General features: G+C 64.2%; 3 protein-coding genes across 5 annotated transcripts; all 3 read right to left on the bottom strand.

The window, feature by feature from the left end:
- Positions 1-24: 24 nt before the first annotated feature.
- On the bottom strand, positions 25-875 carry LOC115600013 (tachykinin-3-like). The gene is made up of 4 exons (XM_030468232.1): positions 774-875; positions 590-686; positions 478-507; positions 25-405 (listed from the first exon to the last, which is right to left on the bottom strand). Exons 1-4 carry the CDS (start codon positions 873-875, stop codon positions 287-289), a joined length of 348 nt encoding a protein of 115 aa, XP_030324092.1. The 3' UTR covers positions 25-286.
- Positions 876-3682: 2807 nt separating this feature from the next.
- On the bottom strand, positions 3683-11975 carry MYO1A (myosin IA). The gene is given in 30 exon segments (XM_030468219.1): positions 3683-3896; positions 4195-4322; positions 4393-4545; positions 4623-4755; positions 4849-4955; positions 5069-5137; positions 5139-5204; positions 5313-5387; positions 5649-5735; positions 5991-6059; positions 6148-6297; positions 6527-6620; positions 6707-6907; positions 6982-7208; positions 7380-7580; positions 7698-7760; positions 8066-8170; positions 8281-8346; positions 8427-8513; positions 8597-8715; positions 8817-8964; positions 9047-9150; positions 9231-9329; positions 9400-9463; positions 9624-9670; positions 9763-9867; positions 9969-10063; positions 10259-10374; positions 10521-10664; positions 11771-11975. Coding segments are annotated over 29 exon segments (3225 nt in total). The 5' UTR covers positions 10644-10664; positions 11771-11975; the 3' UTR covers positions 3683-3772.
- A 387-nt stretch (positions 11976-12362) lies between these two features.
- Positions 12363-18719, bottom strand: NEMP1 (nuclear envelope integral membrane protein 1). 3 transcript variants are annotated; one of them, XM_030468221.1, is made up of 11 exons: positions 18429-18719; positions 16111-16232; positions 15806-16016; positions 15608-15680; positions 15390-15483; positions 15093-15207; positions 14700-14925; positions 14272-14445; positions 13788-13993; positions 13447-13602; positions 12400-13234 (listed from the first exon to the last, which is right to left on the bottom strand). In XM_030468221.1, exons 1-10 carry the CDS (start codon positions 18643-18645, stop codon positions 13589-13591), a joined length of 1452 nt encoding a protein of 483 aa, XP_030324081.1. In that variant the 5' UTR covers positions 18646-18719; the 3' UTR covers positions 12400-13234; positions 13447-13588. The 3 variants fall into 3 exon arrangements, with proteins under 3 accessions (XP_030324083.1, XP_030324081.1, XP_030324082.1); XM_030468223.1 differs by lacking the exons at positions 13447-13602; positions 18429-18719 and adding an exon at positions 17006-17095 and having other exon boundaries at positions 12363-13234; XM_030468222.1 differs by lacking the exon at positions 13447-13602.
- Between the last annotated feature and the right edge of the window lie 101 nt (positions 18720-18820).

Raw genomic sequence — 18820 nt, 5'->3', positions numbered from 1 at the left:
GCCAAGACACGGAGAGGGGTCGGTGTGTCCCGCACGGGCACGGGCGTGTGTATAGCGGTACGTATAGAGGTCGGTGCAGGTACACGTGTACAGGTGTGCGCACGCGAGACCGGGGGTGCACAAGGGGGGTCGGTGCAGGGCCCCTTCAGCTCCGGCCCCAGCGGGTCCCGCGACGGCTCCGCGGTCCGTGGGTGGCGGCGCGGCCAGGACACCCTCGCAGTCGGTTCCGTCGCCGCAGCGCCGCCCCCGGCGCCGGGGATCGCGCCCCGTCCATTCCCCCCGCCGCTCAGGCCGCCCGCAGCGGGGCAGCGGGGGGTCCCGGGGAGCACCGGGGGTTCGGTCCGCCGCTCCCCCGCCCCTCCGCCCGCTTCCCCATGAGCCCCACGAAGAAGTCGTGCATGTCCCCTGCGGAGAGACCCGCCGTCAGCGCCGCGGGGCCCGGCACCGCGGATGGTACCGGGACCGGGCGGGACTTACGCTTCTGAGGAGCGGCGGGCGCGGGGCCACCTGAAAGAGACGGCGGCGGGTGAGCGGCGCCGGTGGGGCTGGGGCCGGAGTGGGACCCCTCGCAGCCCCCCCGGGCCCTCACCGGCCTCCTCCTCCTCCAGCAGTTGCAGGAGGGCGGCGTAGGCGGCCCCGGTGCTGTCGCGGGCTCTGCGGGGCAGCGGCTCCGGGACGGTCATTGCCTGCGGGAAGCGAAGGGGGTGAGAGCGGTCCTGGGGGTCCGCGTTCCGCCCGCCGAACCCTTCCAGGCGGCGCCTCGACGGCATTACCTGTGCAGGGGGCGCGGGGTCCGGGGGGGCGGGGGGGCGGCGGGCGAGGGCGAACGGCAGCGCCAAGACGAGCAGCGCGGCCAGTGCCGGGTGGCTCCTCATCCTCGGGGGTTCCTGGGGGCGGCGGTCAGCGGCGAAGCAGGGGGGCCCGGGGCCGCCCCGAGCTAGCCCCCTCCGTGGGGCGACCCGGGACGAACCGGGTCCGGTAGGAGCGCTGGGGAGGGAAAGCAGCGACAAGGGGAGACGGGGGGATGCGGGACGCTGGACCCCAGCCCGTGTGTGCGGCCGGAGGAACCGCGCCGCTTCCCGGCGGGGTAAAAGGGGGCGCAGTAAATCCCCCCCTTTGCGAGCTGCTGGGGAGGGGGCTGCAGCCCTAGGAGGGGCGGGGTGGGTGGGACACGTTATGGGGAATACACCAAGAGGTGCGGGAAGGTGCCACGCGTGACTGAGTGCTGGGTACGGTCCTGCATGGTCACATATGTGAACACACACGTGTGTCACACGTGTGACGCAGCCCCACATGCCCTGGCACACACAGACATCCCCTCACACATGCACTGGCACACACCTGTGTCCTTTTACTCATGTCCAGGTGCAGACACAGGTCCCGCACTCAGACTTACTTTGGGTCCCCTCCCAAACCCTCCCCCAATTCCAGCAGCATCTTCACCGCGTCTCTTCTCCCAGCCCCTGCCCTCTCCAGCACCTTCACCAACTTCCCCCTCCTCCCTTCTGCTTTCTCCCAGACCAAGCAGGGTGAAGATGAGAGGCAGCAGCCCCCCAGGAGCCCCCAGGCCCGGGTGCTGTGGGGCCACAAACCTGCTGAACCCTCTGGAGCGGAGTGGGGGGTCCGAGTGTCCCTTGCTGCTGGTGGCTGTGGTGCGGTGAGCAGTGGGCACAGGCTGTGCCGATGGCTCTGCCAGCAAAGTGCCGGGGTGCTGGCTGCTGTGCAACGTTAAATAAGGGGCTCTGCCCATGGCACGGCGTGGGTGGGTGAGAGGAGAGCTGCCAATGGGGGCCGGGGGGGGGTGGTACCCCCACCCTGCAGCTTCACGCCCACACAGGCACCGTGTCACCGACAGGCACCCGTTACACACACAGTCACACCATGACACAAGCGAGCCCACGCAGGCACGCCAGCCCCCCACTGAGCCCCTTGGTAGGGGGCCATCACACAGTCATTGAGCCCACACAGCCCCCAGCCCTTCCTTGCACCCAGACACGGGGGGATGTGCATGACTGAGCACGATGCAGCCATCGGCACGCGTGGGGACACACGTGGTGGCAGCGGTCCCGTCCAACGTGCTGGCACCCGAGATTTGGGAGGTCTGACACCACAGTGGGGTATGCCAGGCTCCCACCACACAAACACATGAATGTGTTCATCCTCACACACGTATGACACGCGTGCCCACACGCACTCTGTATCACACACCCTGTCTTGTCCCCCAGACCTACTCTGGGCTCCTGGCCTGCCCATGAGGAATGGTCCTGGCCATGATGAGCCCCAGCAGCCTGAGGTCTGGTCCCACAGCACTTCCCTCTCTCTGTGACCCAGCCAGGGCCAGCAGCACCAGCCCTGGCCCAACTCAGCCTCCTGGGACTATGGGCTTGTCCCTCCATCCTGACCCCCCCACCTCAAGTTCCTTGTGCCCGCACCCTGACAGGGGCCGTGGTGTGCAGAGATGGGAGAGAGGGAGGAAAAGTGGAAAAGTCGAGGGGAGAGAGGGGTGGGGGAAGACACCAGCCAAAAAAAAGTGGAAGCCCCCGTGTTCAGCCCCATCAACAGGCGGCTGTGCTGGCTCACGTGGCAGCAGAGCCTGGGGCTGGACAGCATCTGCAGCGCCGGGGACGGTAATTAAACGGGAGCCTGGCCAGAGACAGTCTAACTAATTAATAACACCTACTTGTGTGGTGCCAAGTGTGATGCAGCCGCAAAGAGCTGCGATGCCCCGGGCTGCCTTGGGTTTGTTTACCGCGAAGGTCCCTGCGCAGGGATGTGACACAGCCTGCGGCGGGGACAGGGGGAGCCCTCGGAGATGTAGCATGTCCGGACCGTTTTGTACCCCCGGTGAACACACACACACACACACACACACACACACACACACACACACACACACACACGTGTCACCCCCGCCCCGTGCAACCGCTGCCCAAGAGCCCTGGCATGCGAGCCCACACGTGCCCCCCGTGCACGACAAACCGTGCCGCTGCTCCGGGGCCCACCTGGGAGCTGGTGCCGATGCTGATGTGATGAGGAGTTGTCAGCTCCCGAAGGTAACGCGGCTGACGTGTGGGGACAGGAAAAAAAAAACAACAAAAACCCTCGCTGAGAGCTTGATATGCACAGGAGAGAAAAGGCAGTGGGTGGGGGGGAAGCTGTGCAGGGACCCTGGCTCCTGGGGGCTGCAGCATGGATGGAGGGACCTGGGCTGCGGTGCTGGCACCTCCTGTCCCTCTGCTCTTTTTCTGCCGCAGTCCTGTCCCCCTGAATGCAGCTCGAGCAGCAGCCCAGGAGCTGCAGTGCCAGCCTGAGGGGGCTGTGGATACTGGGGTGCAGCTGGGACACAGTGGGGGGGGGGAACCCTGGTCAGGGGGAGATGGGGATGGGCAGCACAGGCAGATGGGTGCTGGGCATCTCACGTGCCAGCCACTCACAGCCACCCAGAAATTGCTGCTTCCCCGCCTAATGGGAAAAGTGGTGGCAATTTGGGGCCTTTCCAGTCACTGCTGAGCCGAGCTATGACTGCAATCAGGCAGCAGCAGAGGCGGGGGGGCTCCATCCCTGCAGTGTGCAGGGCTCTTCCCCCACCCAGCATCCTGGGGTCTGGCACGGCTGGGACCCCCACCTTGCCTGTAATGGGGGGGGCACCCACTGGGACACCACGCAGGGAATGACACTGGAGCAGCTCTTTATTGGGTTTGCAGCGATTCCTGGGTGGAGCAAGGACCTGGCATGGGGGGGAAGGGCAGAATGGGGGCTTGTGGGGGTCCCTTCAGTGCACCAGGACCTCCATCTTGTTGCTGCCCCGCTTCTTGCAGATGGGGATGGTGCCACCCGCCTGGGGTGACTCCACCACTGTGACAGCCACATCGCCCTTCTGGAAGTGGGTGGAGAACCTGGAGGTGGGGGAGATGGAGTGAGGACACACCCAGCCCCTCCCCACCTCCTGCCCAGTCAGCTGCTTCCTTACACCCCACCCCCCCCGAACTCCCTGCCCCAGCCAATCAGGACCCTCCGTCCGTGCCCCACCCTGTGAACCCCACCCACAAGGTGATCCCGCCCTTTTTTGCCCCGCCCTTTTTTGCCTCGTGAACTGCCTGCCCCAGCCAATCAGGATCCTCTGTCTGTGCCCCACCCTGTGAACCCCACCCCACCCCGCCCACAAGGTGATCCCGCCCTTTTTTGCCCCGGTACCGGTCTGTGATGTTCAAGGGCAGCGCCTGGGCCATGGTGTCCATCAGGGTCTGGTGCAGGCGGGCGAGGAGCTCGATGAGGTGGTCGCTGATGAGCAAGAAGTCGCCCTTGTTCCCCCCTGTGGAGGTCTGTGGGGAGGAGGAAGGGGTCAGCTCCACCCAGGACCCCCCAAGCCCCCAGGAACCCCCTCCCTGGTACCTCCTTGAGGTGCAGGGCCAGGAAGCCATCAGAGAAGCGTGTGACAGAGACCCTCTGGATGTTGCTCAGGCTGAGCACCGTCTTGGGCTGAGCAGCCTTGGGGTCTGCCAGGATCAGGTGCTCAGTGGTCAGCAGCAGCAGGCGTGGGACTGTCTGTGGGTGGGGAGGGGGTCAGTGCTGCCCCCCCAACCTCCTGTTGTGGAGGGGAGAGGGACGTGGACAGGGCTCACCTTGCCATTGCCTCTGTTCACCTTCCTCACGGTTTCAGCCATCACCAGCTTGTCCTTGGCCACAGCGTGGAGCTTCTGGTACTTGGGGTTCTTCGTCAGCCCCAGGTACTCACCCTGGAAGGGCTGCTGCAGGCTGGGGACAGAGGCTGTCAGACAGCACTGCCCCCCCTGCTTTGCCCACAGATAAACCCCTGCCACCCCCCCTGCCACCCCCCTGTTCCAGCACCTTTTGGAGTAGAGTGTCTTCTTGTCCTTGAAGAGCTCGCTGGCACAGAGCTTGGTCTGCAGCAGGGCCCTGCGCTGAGGTGTCAGCTGCTCCCGGTACTTCTTGCACTGCCCAGGGAGGGGGGAGTTTCGGTGCCACTGAAGACCCCCGGACAGGGCAGGCATGGAGGGATGCAAAGTCCCAACAGGAGCCCCCCCCTCCCCCATCCACCTACTCCCACCTTCCATCGGTAGAAGATGTCCCTCAGCTCCTGGTTGGCGTTAGTCAGGAATTTGTAGGGTGGGGGGGGGCCAGGTCTTGTCCATCACCGACAGCGATGGAAGGTTCCTCTCCAGTCCCACCAGGAACTTCTGCACCTGTGGGTGACAACACAGTGAGGGGGGCTCAGGAGGGTCCCTGATCGAGCCCGGGAGGGTGGGGGGGCTGGGAAGGTGCCGTGTCCCCGTTCCCCCAGCCCCACTCACCAGCTGCCGGTAGATGAAGTTGGCCAAGCGGGTGCCGGCCCCAGAACGGAAATATCTCCTGTACGCCCGTCGGACCTGTGGGGGACAACTGTCAGTGGCAGTGGTGGCAGGGACATGGGACTCACCACCCCCACATTGCCATCCCCCACGAGACATGTGCGACCCCCTCCCAAGTCCCCTTTTGGCCCCAGTGGAGAGGACAGCTGCTCCAGCCCGACAGGGTGGGCAGGAGCCAAGGGTGGGCAGACAGACAGACAGCCCTGGACACAGCGGTACGGACAGCAGGACAGTGGCATTGGACCGGCATGCGCCCGGTGGCGGGGACGGTCCCGTTACCTGATACCCTCTCCAGTAAGCTGTGATGGTGGTGGCAGCCGTGTGGCGCTGGCGCTGGGACTTCAGCTCCCGGAGGAGCCGGCGAGACTGCGGGGGGGGGGGTGAGACCCCAGGAGCCCGAGGCAGGGGAGACCAACACAGATATAAAGCCAGAGGGAGAGAGGCAGGAGGGAGGCAGAAGAGAGGTGGGAGAGAGGCAGGAGAGAAAGATGGAAAACGGGGAGGAGAGATGAGTCTGGTCCCACCACAGGGCACGCAGACCCCCCACCCCCTGACTAAGAACGTGTCCTCATTGACCACCTAAGACACCCCCACCCCCACCCCAGGGTGCCCACCCCTCACCTTCCAGCCACGTGCATACGCCTGGATGAGCAGAGCCGACCGCTTCATCTGCTTGTACTTGTTCTTTTGCTGTGGAGGGAGAGGGTGGTGTAAGCTGGGGGGGCTTCGGACAGCCTGAACACCCTGTCCAGGCTGTAAGGGACCCTCCGTTCCTCACAGAATGGCCTCGGAACCAGGCAGAGATGAGGATCTGGCTCTTGCGCATCAGCTGGTACTGAGTCCGGCACCGCCAGCCCCGGAACATCTTCTGGATGAGGGTGACGAGCTGGTTCACACGGTCCTGGCGCCGCTTCTCCATGTCGAAGAGCTGGGGACAGCCAGGGCAAGTGATGGGACATTGAGTGGGGACATTGAGGCAGCTCCCTGGCCAGGAGCCACCTCCGAGGGCTGCAGCATCACCCAGGAGCCCCCAGGACAGGCTTGGGGCTGCCAGCGAGGTTCAGGGACCTGTGGGTCTGGCACCTGCTCTGGGTCAGACCCTGTGCCCCAATTGCCCTACACCAGGGTCCCCCTGGCTCCCTCATGTCGTGACTCACGGTGTGTGGTGAGCGGATGAAGATCTTGGTGTGGCCAAAGGCCAGCTCCTCGGGGGGGTACGGCAGCTCAGCCAGCAGCAGCTCAGCCCCCTCCCTGCACCACGGTGGGAGGTAAGGCCAGTCAGACCCCTGCAGCCCCTGGGCCACCAGATGCCCCCACGGGCTAGCCCAGCCCCGTACCTCTCACTGCCAGCCCAGCGGGGCCAGGTCCGGGGACACAGCATCTTGTAGCGTTCCAGGAAGGAGCCGTAGAGCTGGCGGAAGGCGTAGCCCGCCCGCCGCACCCGCACATTCTCCATCAGCCCCAGGTACCGCACCTGTGCCAGCACCAGCTCCGGCGTGAACAGCATCGCTGATTTGGTCTCGTTGGGCTTGATGCACCTGGAGAGGGCAGCAGTGGGCTGGGGGTCCCGCTGGCACCAGAGCCAGGGCTGGGGCTCCCCCAGGGCCAGTACCTGATGTAGTTGGGGTTCTTGGAGTAGAGGTTTTTCATCAGCGTTGCCACCGAGGTCTTGAACTGGAAGCCGGCGGTCGGGGGCAGCTTGAGGGACACCTTTTGGGGGTCCCCCTCGGGGAAGAGGGAGTGCAGCAGCGTGTGCTGGGCAGCCCACATGGCCTGGGAGAGGTCTCGGAAGAGCAGGTCATTGTTCTTCTCAATGAAGCCTGTCACGTTGTAGGTGACCTGGGCATGGGAGTGGGGTCAGCACGCAGCGGGGTGCATGGAGGGGGGGTGGGGGTGGTCGTGTCTCCATCCCCATTCCCAGCCCCATGCATTCCCAGTTTCCCATGCAGAGCTGGGAAGAGGACTGGGGGTCCTGGCTGTGGGTGCTGGTGGGTGCTGCTGCTGTCAGACCTTGCCAGCGTAGTGGTGGATGCGGAAGCACTGTGGTGGCAGGCTGGCATCCATGATGTGCCGGGTGTTCTGGGTCTCCCTGCTCTCATAGTGCTTGTGGTTGGCAAAGAGCTGGTTGAGCTTGGTGAGGAACGTGTCCTCATTGACCACGCCAGGTCGCAGACACTCCTCATCCAGCATGGCCAGGATCCCACCCTTGCTCTGCACCATGAGGGACAGTGTCACCCCAAACAGTGTCACCCATCAAACGGGGGCTGCTCTGGGTTCTGCTCAGCCCTGGCTCATGCTGGGGGCGATGGGCACTGGGGTGCAACTCACGTTCTCTATTAAGTTGCAGATGATGCTGTTGTCAAAAAACTCCACTGGGGTCCACTTGATACCCTGAGAGCAAAGAAGGATCAAACAGAGACCCCTGGGCACACGGTGCACAGACCCTGCCCCACAGACACCCCCCAGCTGATGTGGGGCAGGAACCGGACGTCCGGACGTGGGGACGTGGATCCCGAATCCCTCCCTGCCTTCCTGCTATTGAATCTGCTCCTGGCAGGGAGCGGGGTGACGGAGGGATGTGCTGCAGAGCTGGCTCCAGCACTTCCCCATCCCTGGGGGGCCAGGGCTCCTTGGGGCTGTGCTCTGGCACAGGCAGAGGGGCTGCATCCAGCCCGATCAGCACTGGCCAGGGGTACCTCTCGAACATATTCCTCCTGCTCCTCCTTCAGGGTCATCAGGATGAAGATCTGCTGCAGCTTCTCATTGCAGTAGTTGATGATGAACTGCTCAAAGCTGTTGTCCTGCAAGAGAAGGGTCCTTCGTGGCAGATCATGCAGTTCTGCCCAACATCCTGCCCACTGCCCCTATTCCCCCCAGCAACAGGATGGGACCAGGCGGGCCCTGCGCTCACCTGGAAGATCTCAAAGCCATAAATGTCCAGGACACCCATCACCTTCCTCTGCTTGCCTGGGTTCACCTGGGGGCACAGTGAGGTGCTGAGCAGTGTCTTGGCCCTGTGTGGGGTGGGGGTCTGTTGCCTGTTCCCTGGGCTCTCACCTGGATGCTGGTGTTGATCCGTCCCACCAGCCAGTCAAAGAGGCGGCTGTAGATGTTCTTGGCCAGTGCATCCCGACTGTGGTAGCCCTGGGGAGAAGGGCAAGGGGCTTGTTCTGGCTCCTAGGGGGCTGTCGGGCACCAGCCCCACTTCAGGGGATAGTCCTGCTCACCTGGGGGACGCTGAGGGGGGTGAGCACCATCTCATTCCGTGCCTTCACAGTGCGGGAGCACAGAGCCTTCTCCAGCACGCTGGGGTCCAGCCCGATCAACTCACAGATCTCCTGCAGCTCTGCATGGGGAGGAAGCAGTGACAAGGCTGAGCTGGGGGCCGAGGGGGATGCCAGCCCACCCTGTCCCCATCCCCATCCCCATCCCCATCCCCATCCCTACCCTGTGGGTCGGCAATGCTGCAGGCTTCCATCCCACTGGCCTGGAAGCTGCCGTTCAGCTTCACGTTGCCCAGCTTGAGCACCACGGCCGTCACCTGCAGCAGCGCTGTCACCTCGGCGGGCGAGAAGCCAATGATCCTCATGGCATCCTGGGGACCAACAGGTGGCTCAGGGGGACAGGGACCTCCCTGGGGTGTTGTGGTGGTGACGGCAGGAGTGTCACGGGGGTACCTGCATGGCATGGAAGTTGGCTGCGTCGTCCACACCGGGCAGGCCAGAGCTCTCCCGGTTCAGGTAGCTGTAGTGCCGGCAGTCCTGGTGGAGCTTCAGCTGCTCTGGGGGTGAGGAGGGGGTTCAGCCATGGCCACCCAGGCCTCCAGCCTCCCCAACCCCCTGTGCTGGGGGCTGGACCTACGGAGAAGCTGCGGCGAGCCCCCTGCCAGGAGCTGGTAGAAGATGTGGAAGTTCCTCTCGCCCTTCACATGCCGGACAATCCGGGATTTCTCCAGCAGATCTGTGGGCAGGGGTCAGCATCAGGGGGGGAATGTAAGGTGAGACCCCCAGGATGTGTGATCGATACTCACAGTTGCTGATGACTCCTCCCAGGGGCTGCCCCCTGAAGTCAAATTCCAGGTCCATGTATTTGCCCTGAGGGATGGGGCTGGGGTCAGGGCAGAGGGACCCCACAGGGGACAGCAGTTCCACTCCCAGTGTCCCTGACCCCTGTGATGCCTCCGGCCCCATCAGGGTCTGCAGTGTCTGACCCTAATCCCCATGGCTCCACCACCCTGGCTCCATGGCCACTCACAAATCGGGAGGAATTGTCATTGCGGATGGTCTTGGCGTTTCCAAAGGCTGTGGGGGAAGGATGGGGTTATGGTGTGATCTGGGGGGTATCGGTGCCAAGCCCCAGGATGGGTACGGGGTGCAGAGTGCAGTGTGCTTACCCTCCAGCACAGGGTTGGACTGAAGAAGCTGCTCCTTCACCTTGTCCACCTCCTCTCCCTCGCTGCACACAGCCGCCACATAAGACATCACCAGCTTGCTGGCTTCTGTGAGGGAGGGGCCGGGGCGGTGGGTGCTGGGGCCGTGCCCCCCTGTCCCATCACCCCCTCGCAGCCCGGTGAGTGCCCTGTGGCAGTGCCAGCTCTACCTGTCTTGCCAGCCCCGCTCTCGCCAGTGATGAGGATGCACTGGTCCCGGTCCTGGTCCCGCAGTGAGCGGTAAGCATCATCGGCAATGGCGTAGCTGGAGGTGAGGGGGAGTTACAAGGAGGCTGGAGGGGAGCTTCAGGCAAGACTAAGGGTCCCCACTTGGACTGTGAGGCTGTCCCGAAGGGACTCCCCCAGACCCTGAAGCCTCGGGCTTGCCCATGGGTGAAGATCTTGGCAGGATGCAGGGACTGGGGGGCCTTGGGGGAGCTGCTGAGCTCCCCGTGCTCACATGTGGGGCTTCACCGCGAAGAAGCTGCAGTTGCGGTACTCCTGCACTGTCTCGGGGGTGTAGATGGGCAGGGAGCGGTACGGGTTCACCGAGATCACCACGCTCCCGATGTAGGTCTGCGGGCGGGAGGGACGGTGTGGGTGAGGGACCCAGCCCTGAGCCGGGGCTCCCCACCTCGGAGTCTGGTCCCTGCTCCCCATCCCGGACCCCCGCCCTCTCTCGCTGCCCACCCCGACCCCCGCGCCCCCGGCCCGCTGCCCACGTAGATGTCTCCGCGCTTGAAGCGCTCCTGGAGGGTGCGGAGCAGGGAGTCCTCGTTGAGCGGGTCCAACAGCACCAGGTCCCCGACGGCCGCGGCGTCCAGCAGCGAGGTGGTGGCTTCCATGGCCGGGGGGCTCCGGGGCAGCTGCGGCAGAGCGTAGGAGGGGCTGCAGCCCAGGAGCAGGCAGCCCCTTCCCCAAACACCCCCTGCTCCTCAACATCCCCGAGTCTCTCGGCTGTCCCCTGCCCTTCGGGACCGAGAAGGGAATGCAGGGTGCCCGGCACGAGGGGCACGGACCCAGCCAAGGCCGGGACCCCCGGCTGCGCGGGGCAGGACGAGGCCTTTGGCTGCTCCCTGATGCCCTCCGGCTCCCACATACACTGCGCTGTGCTGACAGCCCTCGGGGGCAGGGGACAAACCACCACCCGTTCCGAGGGCTCCTTCCCGGGGCACCCTGGCACTCAGGACCCCACGGTGGGGATGGGGGCTCAGTAGGAGGGGCAGGACGCTGGGGTCCTGCCCACCGCTGCGGGGGAAGCCGGGGCCCGGCCAGGAAACGCGGACACCTGGATCCTATTCTTGGGGCAGGGACTAATTCAACCTCCGCTTCCTCCCTCCTTCCCGGCAGCGGGGAGCCGGGAGGAAAGGGACAGACCCGGGGCCGGGAGACCTCAGCCCTGCGGCCAGCAGCACCCCAGGGCTCCCACAGGAGAAAATCACACACATACCCCCCTCGCATCACCCATGTCTCACCTGTCCTTGCCGGGTGACCTTCACCCCCAGCACGGGCTGTAAAACCCGTCCCCACTTATCAGTGCCCGGGGAAAGTTCACGAGCGAGGAGGTGGGTCAGGATGGAGCAAGTGAGGTGATGGAGATGACTCCATCAGGAGCTGCCCCGCTGGCAGCCGTCTCCAGAGAGGATGGCAAAGCCTCCCGCGGGTCCCTGCAGCCTCCCCCCTCGCAGGGCACCGGCACAGAAACCCCCGTGATGCTGGGTGCGGGACCCCAGGGCGAGCTCGAATGAAAGCTAGAGCAAGAGCCCCCCCCGCAGCTCCAGGGCAGCCCCAGGCTCGCCCCAGTCTTCACTATGGTGCCGGGTCCCAGAGCTCCCCACGCCCACACTCGTGGGGTGCAGGTCCCCTGGGGTAGGGGTGCGCTGTGGGGACCGGGTTCCCCTGGCCAGCCCCGGGACACGGAGGTCTCCGGTGCTTCGGGCTGGGAGCTCGGAGCAGAGGGGTCCGCACTCACCTCCCGGTTGCAGGGCAGCAGCTCTTGGAGTGGCTTCAGCTGGGGCTGCCTGGGGCCGTGACTCCCAGTCCAAACCAGCGCCCAGTGCTGGCCCGGTCCGGCCCACGGTGGGGCGGGGGGCTGGAGGAACCTCCCTCAGGGCACCACGCCCCGTGGCAATCGGGGAAACTGAGGCACGAAGCTCACTAGTTGCCGAGAAGCAGTCCCAGGCTGCCCACCAGCCCCGCAGGGTCCCAGCCCGGCTGCTGCTGTCCCTCTCCCCTCCCTGCCCCGGCAGCTCCCAGCAGGAACAAGCAGAGAAAGTCACCGGCAACCAAGCAAACAAAGGAGCTTCCTCCCAGGGCTGCGGGAACCCAGGGCAAGGTACAGAGAGAGTCGGGAGTGCCCGGTGCTGCACCTGCCCTGGGGCAGCCGGGGAAAGCCCCAACACCATGCTCAGCCCTGGCTTGGTCTGGGGCTGCCCCAGGGAACCCAGGGGGCTGAGTTGTGTCCCCCAGACACCCACAGAGCATCCTGGGATGAGTGAGTTCCCCGGGGCAGAGCAGAGGATGAGCCCTGAGGTCATTTCATCATGGACAAACGAGGCTCCTTAACTGTAAAATACATCTTTATTAAAAATATATTCAGATGTTAACCACACAGAGGGGCTGGAGGCACACAGTAACAGGCTGCTCACAGCAGAGCAGGGAGGAAAGCACAGGGCAGTAAACCTGGGACAGAAATAAACCAACTGCAAAAGCTCCAGCAGTGGCACAGGGAAGAAGGGAGAGGCAGCAGAGAAGCCATGGGGCAGCATTACTGCTAAGAAAGTTGCATAGATTGGGGTATCCCCACCAGCTTTGTGCTTCAGAAAGGCTGAGGACCAGTGGTGCTGAGCTGGCTGAGCCCCCCTCCCAGCAGAGGGTGCAGGGACATAGGCAGGGCTGTCCCCATCCCCTGCCCACGCTGGCCAGGGGAGCAGCAGGGTGGGGACAGGCCCTATGTAACAGCAGGGCAAGGGTGGGGGCACCAGCTTCAAGGGAGCTCTCACTGAGCTGCCAGCCAGGCAGGGAGGAGGCAGCACATCCAGAGTCTTCCTCTGCACAGGGAGAGTCCAGCAGACCATGGGACAGGACAAGGGAGGCCTCTGCCACAACACAGCAGCCAGGGGAGTGGGATAAGGGCCCAGGGTGGGCTCCAAGGTGCCTTTTCCCAAACTGTGTGATGCACAGGGAAGGGCTGTCTCAACCCTTACTCTGCCAGAGAGGTGCTGGGGTTTTTGGTATTTATATGGGATAGGATTCCAGCCCAGGCAGAGGCACAACCCAACCAGCTGAAGCCCTCTGTCATCTTTGGTAACAGCAGGAGGAGGAGGAGCAGGTCATCAGCTGTCCTCTCCCTCAACACAGCAGGCAGCTGCTGAGCACGCAGGTACCAGTGGGACAGGTCCAAAGTTCCTCACTTGCATGTCACCCTCTCAGGCATCTGCACACAAGACAAGACCTTTCCCTCTGTCCCCACCCTGGCAGCACAGATGCTCCTGGCAGGGCCATAGTGCCAGCATCCCAGTGGCAATGGGGTGGGGAAGGGTCTCCCAGGTGCTGAGTGAAGGGGCTCTGGGTGTTTGCAGGAGCCAGGTGAGGGCCCAGGTTGGGGAAGAAGCCCCTGCCCTTACAGCTGAGGCATGGGGAGCTCACCAGCACCCACACCAGGAGCAACCTGTCCACTTTCAGGCAGGACCAGCCTCCCACATCGTGTCTGCCCTGCTACCCCCAGCAGGGACCAGCTCCCTGTGACACCAACACCCAGGGCTGTGCTGACAGAAGCTTCACACTGGGCCTAGCAGGAGCTTCCTGAGGAAGAGGAGAGTGTCAGCCCCCCTTTGTCCTCCCACAGGCTCTGCTGGGAGGCTCACAGTGCCCAGTTCCAGGTGGGATCAGGGTGCTGGGAGCAGACGTGCCAGGTCCCCCCAGCTACAGCAGTGTTGTGCTCTGCAGGCATCAGCACGGTGAGGAAGCAGCTGTGGTTCTGCCCTCACCTCCATGAGCATCCAGGTGGTTGTAGATCAGGGAATAACTCTTGTGATTCCTGTCCAAGAGTTCATTCTCATTCTCCTCCTCCTCTTCCTCCTCCTCCTCCTCAAACTGGTCCTCAAGGAAGATGACACCCAGGCCATACTCCTGATCGTGGGCAGAGATCTCACTGGGGGTGACATGACAGGAGCCACCCACAAAGTCGGCAAACCTGAGAAGAAGCCATGAAGTGGCACGTTGTGCAGGCATGCCTGGCAGCACCCACGAGGTGCTGGCTCACGAGGAGCTGGGGTGAAGAGCCTCAGTGCCAGGAGCTGGTGTTATCTGTCCTTCCTGCATGGCACGCCCTGCTCCACGTGCCACAGACCTTCTGTGCCTCCTTCTCCCTATCTCCAAAGCCATTTGGAGAGCACAAAGTAACCCCAGGCTTTCAGAAGCACACAAGAGATGCGAGTCAGCCACCCCAAGCATACTGCCAGGGGACATTACCTCTTGGGAGACTGGATGCGGGAGACTGCAGTCCAGGCAGAGAAATCTGGGCTTCTGCAGTAGTCTCGGAGCTCCTCAAGGGCCTTGCGTGTCTCCACCTCACCCTGGACCCTGTACTCCTCCTCTGTCAGCAGGCGTGGGGGGCTTGGCCTCTGCCTGGCACTCTGTATTCTCCTGCCAGTGGAGCAGCAGCAGTTACTGCCCACCCAGCTCAGGCAGGACCCCCAGCACACGCATCCCCCTCTGGCTCCTTGCTGGACCCCAGCCAGGAGGAGGAGCAGCAGAGCATTCTCCTGCTTCAAACCCCACAGAAAAAGGCAAACACTTCCCCCAGTATACCCACCCCAGCCCCAAACCCCAGTGGCAACACCCTGGGGTTGTGCAGCACAGTCAGCAGCTCATAAGGGCTGGGAATGAAGAGCCCTCACCTGTAGGCAGCAAAGGTCCACTGCAAGGGGTAGTCCAGGTTCTTGGTGCAGATGGCAATGACCACCAAGGCCAAGGCAAAGGGATGGATCTGGATGCCTGAGTACATTAGCAACAGCCCCAGGAGCTGCAGGGCCCAGGAGAGGAGGTTGATGCTCCGCTCGTTCTCCAGAGGGCCGTACCTGTAGCAGACACCGAAGCTCACGAAGCCGACGAGCAGCAGGTAGCCTGGGGGAGAGCAGAGGGATGGAGTAGGAACCAGCAGGCTCAACCTGGAGCCCACCTCAGGGGCAGGAGGTAGGCAAGAAGCTGCAGCACTTTCCACCAGCACATTGCATCTCCTGGAGAAGTTGTGGAGATGGGAGAAGAGATGAGTCTGAAGGAAGGGCACATACCTAGGACATACTGCCAGTGGGACTTGCAGATCTCCCGGAGGTTCTTGAAGATCAGCTGAAGCAGGTAGAGGGAAAAGGACCAGCCTCCCACCAGCAGGAAGTAAACTGGACTTCTCTAGGAGCAGAGATGGGAAACTCCAGACAAGCAGCAGGGCAGCCGTGGCCACCTCCCCACAGCCTTGCTCCACAAAAAGCCAGACCCCAGCACCCCAAGGCCACAGAACTCCAGAACTTTCACCAGAACAACTGTTCAGGTGTGGAGGCTGTGAGGCCTCTCACCCCCAGCCTGATACCCACCTTGGGCATGACCTTGGACATCATGTAGACAAGGATGAGCAGTGAGGCCAGCAAGCCAAAACTAATCCCAGCAGAGTAATAGAAGAGTTGGCTCCTGCAGAGATCACACACAGGTTTTACAGCTCACATACTGCCAGGAGCAACCCCCTGGGAGCCTGTGGAGCCAGCCAGGCACTGCCCACCCAACCTTCCTCATCCTCAGCTCATTGGGGACTCACCTGCTCAACACGTCCCCACAGAAGAACAACAACAGGCCCAGGAAGAAAACCAGGAACAGCTTAGGGTCAAAGCCTGGAAAGAGAGTGAATCCAGCTTGAGAGAAGGCCCAGCATGAGCTCCCCTGGCCAGGTTGCCCCCTCGAGAGGCACTGCCAGACCCTCCTCCCTCCCCAGGAGCCCCTGCCAGAGGGGACGTACGTCGGAAGAGGACGACGCAGTACGTGGTGCCATCCTCCAGCAGCTCGACTTTCAGGCAGGTTTTGTTGCTGTAGAGATCCACGTCAATGCTGGTGTCGTTCAGTTTCTCTTTCAACAAGGAGGAGACGAAATCCCAAATGCCAAAACCTTCAAGTTTCTCCTCGCTGTCCACCTGGGTCACTCGGATCATCCGGCTGCTGTTGACCCGGATCTGAGTGGGGTAGGGGAAAAGTGGGGTGAGGCTGCAGCTTCCAGAGGGGCTGCACTCAGCCAGCCCCCCCTAAGCACCAGCCACAGCCCCTCACCTGCATCCTGGTCCATATTTCGTGCCACTGTGGGACACGTGTGTTGGTGTAGCAGAAGTGGTGGGTGTCAGAACGTTGGTACACGTGGCCCTCGAGGAGTTGGGTGACCGACTCCTTGGCATCTGCACAGCAAAGGGACTCAGGAACATGGAGTAACCATGAGGCTCCTGCTCCCCTCTGTTTCACCCACCAAGACACACACGGTCTGCCTTTCCCTCCCCTGAGTTCCCACAGTTAAACACACTCTGGATGGAAAAAGATGAAAGCTCCTTTTTCCCCCAAATATACTCCCCGTTATTTTTTTTTTTAATGGGTCAATCCCACTCCTGGGACTGTCAGGAGCAGCACGGGCTCATCCCCTGCTCCTCTTCCCAGAGCAATTCCTCATTCTAGATCCATCCCCACCCAGAGAAGACTGAATTTGAGCGGCCTCAGGCACGAAACCCCCTCCGGAGCCCCACGGAGGGCGCAGCCGCTCCAGCGGACCCGGACACCGGGTCCCAGCACCGGTCCCCAGCTCCTCGACATCACCCGCGAGAACGGAGCTCCTGGGATAGGGCAGGTCGTGTTTCGGGGGTCCCGGGAACCCTCCCCAAGGGGTGGTTCGGTGGGTGCCGAGGGACGGATTGTGCCGGAGGGGGAAGAACCCACGAGGCAGAGGGGGGAAAGGGCGAAGGGTCTCTGGGCAGGCACCGGGCAGCTCCGCCGGCGTCAGAGCCCGGAGGCAGCGGCGGGGAAGACCCCGGCACCGCCGCTCTCATCCCACTCCGCTTCGGTCCGATCGGTGCCTTCACGGCTCCGGTTCCCGAACCACGCGGGGGGCGGCAGCGACCTCACTGTCCCCCTCCCTCCCCTCACAACCCACACCGCGGTCCCGCCCCGATCCCCGCCCCACCTGCACCCCAGAGCGGCGGGGGCAGCAGCAGCAGCAGCACCGCCAGCAGCCCCCGCCGCCCCGGAGCCGCTTTCATCCCTCCCGCCGCGGCAGCACCGGCGAGTTCCGCTTCCGGCGCCATCGCCCGCCTGGCAACGGCCGCCGGGAGGAGGAGCGATGGAGTCTTCGCTGAGTGACGGCTGAGCTGACCAATCGGAGGCTGCTGAGGGCTCGATCGCCCCACCCCTACGAGGATGCAGCGTTGACTGACAGGGCGTGCAGCCAATCAGCGCAGCCCAGGCAGGAACAAGCAATGACCACGCCCTTGGTTACCATAGTGACCGAAAAGAGTGACACTCAACACAGAGCCACGCCCAGCCCATGGATACCGCGAGCCCCGCCCTAGTAACGGCGGTGACAGGCAGGTCTCTCAGCCTATCAGAGCACAGCCACGGGCTGTCAGCCACTCCCACACCCTCGCTGTTCCCGCCTGATTGACAAGCGCCTCCTCCTATCAGCAAGTGACCTTGCGTTGCTTAGAGATGGGCTCAGGCAGGTCCCGCCCCTCAGCCCCCTCCCCCGGACCCGTGATTCGGGGCGGTCCAACCCGGCTTCCCCCGGCCCAGCTCCCCCCTGCCCCGGCCCCGCTCCCCCGCCCCCGCCGTGCCGGAGCTCCGCTGGGGCGGTGGCACGGCCAGGATGGGGGCGGCCGTGGGCCCGGGACAAGGAACCTTTCTGCAGCCGGACCGCCGAACCGGGATGGGGGACGAGCGACTCTGGGGAGCGCGGGACAGCCCTGGGAATGCAGGGGGGGATCATGCACCCCACGGGCATGCAGCCCCGGTTCTCCCGGTGCACGGCGCATCCCTTCCCCCGGCACGGGGGGCTGCGGGGCTCCCACAGCCCCGGGAAGGGGGGTGTCTGCCGCCGCGGGGCCGCTCCTTCGGGGGAGCCAGGACACCGGGAGCGCCGGGCGCCCGTGGGCGAGGAGCGGGCTAGGGCGGTCCCCCCGCCCCCACGGTCCGTGGGCGGTGGAGCCGGGAAGCGGCGGGGCCGTGGGCGGAGGATGTGCGTCAGCCGGGGGCAGCACCGGGCCTGGGAATGGCCCCGCCGCGCCGGACGCCCAGTCCCGGGGGGCGTGGGAGGGGGGAGGCATGTTGGGGGTTGGGGGAGGGGGAAAGGCGTAGCAAGACCCCCGCGTTGGGCACTGCACCCGTGGGGGAGTCCCGGCTGCCCCCGCCAGCTCCGGGACGTGTCCCGGACCCCACCGCGGCCCCCCCGGGCAGCAGCGCGGAGGCGGCTGGACCCTGGCCAGGCGCCCGGCTCGGTATAAATAGCGCCGTGCCACGCAAGGCCGGAGACGGGGCGGGGGCCGTGACCCTCCCGTGGGGCTGCTGCCGGTGCTCCCGCTGCGGGCTGTGGGGGGGGGATTCAGCGCACACACCAATAAATCTTGTTCTTCGGGTCTCCGTTCCTCTGCTCCGCGCCGTGGGGGTGTTCACCCTGAAGCCTATCGATGGCAGCCCGTGTCTGCCGGTGATTACGGGGCTGAGACGAGAGTGCCAGCCCTCTGCAAGGGGGCTCCGGCACCCGGGGAGTGTGTAGGGTGGGGTTTTCCCGGGCAGAGCCAGGGAAACGAAGACAGCGGTGCCCGGGAGCATCTCTGCGCTTTGCCGGTTGCTACAGGAACGGGAGATGCTGCGAGAGCAGCCCGCGGAAACCGGGCCGGCGGCGGGGGCTGCACTCTCAGGTACCGCGAAGGTCCTGCGGGAACGACCATGGTGCTCTGGCCCGGGGTGCTGGGTGCCCCCGCCAGCACCGGCTTTAAGCGGGGTC

Source organism: Calypte anna, chromosome 33 (genome assembly GCF_003957555.1).
Source record: "Calypte anna isolate BGI_N300 chromosome 33, bCalAnn1_v1.p, whole genome shotgun sequence".
In the NCBI taxonomy this organism is placed as follows: domain Eukaryota; kingdom Metazoa; phylum Chordata; class Aves; order Apodiformes; family Trochilidae; genus Calypte; species Calypte anna.
Note: the sequence above shows the minus strand (reverse complement) of the source record. Positions and strands in the feature narration are given on the sequence as shown.